Raw genomic sequence first — 1,431 nt, 5'->3', positions numbered from 1 at the left:
AAACAAGTCAGGTGACCTTCACTGTTTACGTTTCGACTCCCCGAAACCAGTCCAAGGCTATTTGAAGGCAAGCCCCGGCAATTGACTGAAAGCGAGAGTTTGGTGTACTTTAAATACCATTCAAGCTTTAAAACTGAAGAACTTTATATTTGATCACATTAAAATTTATCCCTAATTTATCATTTTATCCCTAATTTACCATTTTGTTTAAAGGACATTAATGAAATTAGCAATTTTTATAAATGTGCGATTGTTTGGTTTCTTACTTTTCGTATTTAAAGAATTTAATAATATTATTAGATTTGTTTAGAATCAACCACAGATTGGATAGATTTTATAGCGAAGAATTTGTCATATTTTGTGTTAAAAACATACATTTGTTATTTGTTTTATTTTATTTATTATTTATTATTTGCACTGTTTTTCAAAGTTTTCTCCTGATTGAAAAAAAATTGATTTGGATGATTTGAATGGCTTTCAATTTGAAATAAATAGGTAATTCTCATATAATGATTTCTAATTTTCTAGGCTCCTAATTTTGATTTATTTAAATTTGCAGTTTAATAGCTTTAAATGAATAGTATATTGCGCAAATTAAACAAGACCACAAAAAGACTTGAATCCTTTAAAATCTTCAATTTGCATTTTTTCTCTTGGAACTTTGCAATTTTTGTATTGTTTTTTGAATCTAGAGAGAAAGTAAATTGACATAATATATAAAAGATGAGTTCTATAGTTGTCCTGTCAAAATGAGTAAATAAGAAATAAGAATTCAATTACATGCCTGCTCTATCTGAAAAATACAAGAGTCATGTCCTTTGATAGGATCGACAGAAAATACAGTAGCTGATTCGGTAGCTTCTTGAGAGAAATGTCGATCTGCATTCCTTCGGATGCATTCAAGTCAGCAGAATCCTGAATGTATCGATATGCGATATAGTTGATGGTATTTTCAAGACTGCTATTGTGCTTGAATTTCCATTTTGAGTAGTTTACGTCACAGAATTGTCTTTATAAAAATGTGCTCTATTTATTTCTTGATCTCATTTTCTTTTCACGCAGTTTGATCTAATAAAGATTCTTTATTTTCTGTTTCAGGGATTTGGAACACGACCTGAGTCTCTCTGAAGATAGCGATGATGAACCGGTGAAGGTGAGATGAGTTTATATAAATATAAAAAAAATGGGAAAATTCACCTAATGTTGACGAGAAGTACTAAAGAATTTCAAGAGAATTGTATATTTTAAATAAATTATTTTTGTTATTCCCTAATTATTGGCAAAAATGTTAATTTTATTAACCTTATTGTAATATTTATGAACGATGTGTTTAAACGAGCCTTTCAATCATATTGATCTTCTAGCGCTTTCCTTTTGTATATTTAAACTATTTTACAAAACTCTTTAAAGAGATTAAAAAATATATATTTA

The 1,431-nt window shown here is 28.5% G+C and overlaps 1 protein-coding gene across 8 annotated transcripts in view; it reads left to right on the top strand.

Moving 5' to 3' along the window:
* The window catches only part of LOC117177056 (AF4/FMR2 family member 4-like), a 376,982-nt gene that overhangs the window by 346,716 nt on the left and 28,835 nt on the right, over window positions 1-1,431 (top strand). For all 8 annotated transcript variants that reach the window (XM_033367529.1, XM_033367526.1, XM_033367525.1 and 5 more), the window contains one exon: window positions 1,099-1,153. In XM_033367529.1, coding sequence (XP_033223420.1) covers window positions 1,099-1,153 — 55 coding nt within the window. The remainder of the gene's footprint in view (window positions 1-1,098; window positions 1,154-1,431) is intronic.

This window comes from Belonocnema kinseyi, chromosome 7, assembly GCF_010883055.1.
Source record: "Belonocnema kinseyi isolate 2016_QV_RU_SX_M_011 chromosome 7, B_treatae_v1, whole genome shotgun sequence".
Classification (NCBI taxonomy): domain Eukaryota; kingdom Metazoa; phylum Arthropoda; class Insecta; order Hymenoptera; family Cynipidae; genus Belonocnema; species Belonocnema kinseyi.
The sequence above is the reverse complement of the archived record's forward strand: the minus strand, read 5'-3'. Positions and strand labels throughout refer to the sequence as shown.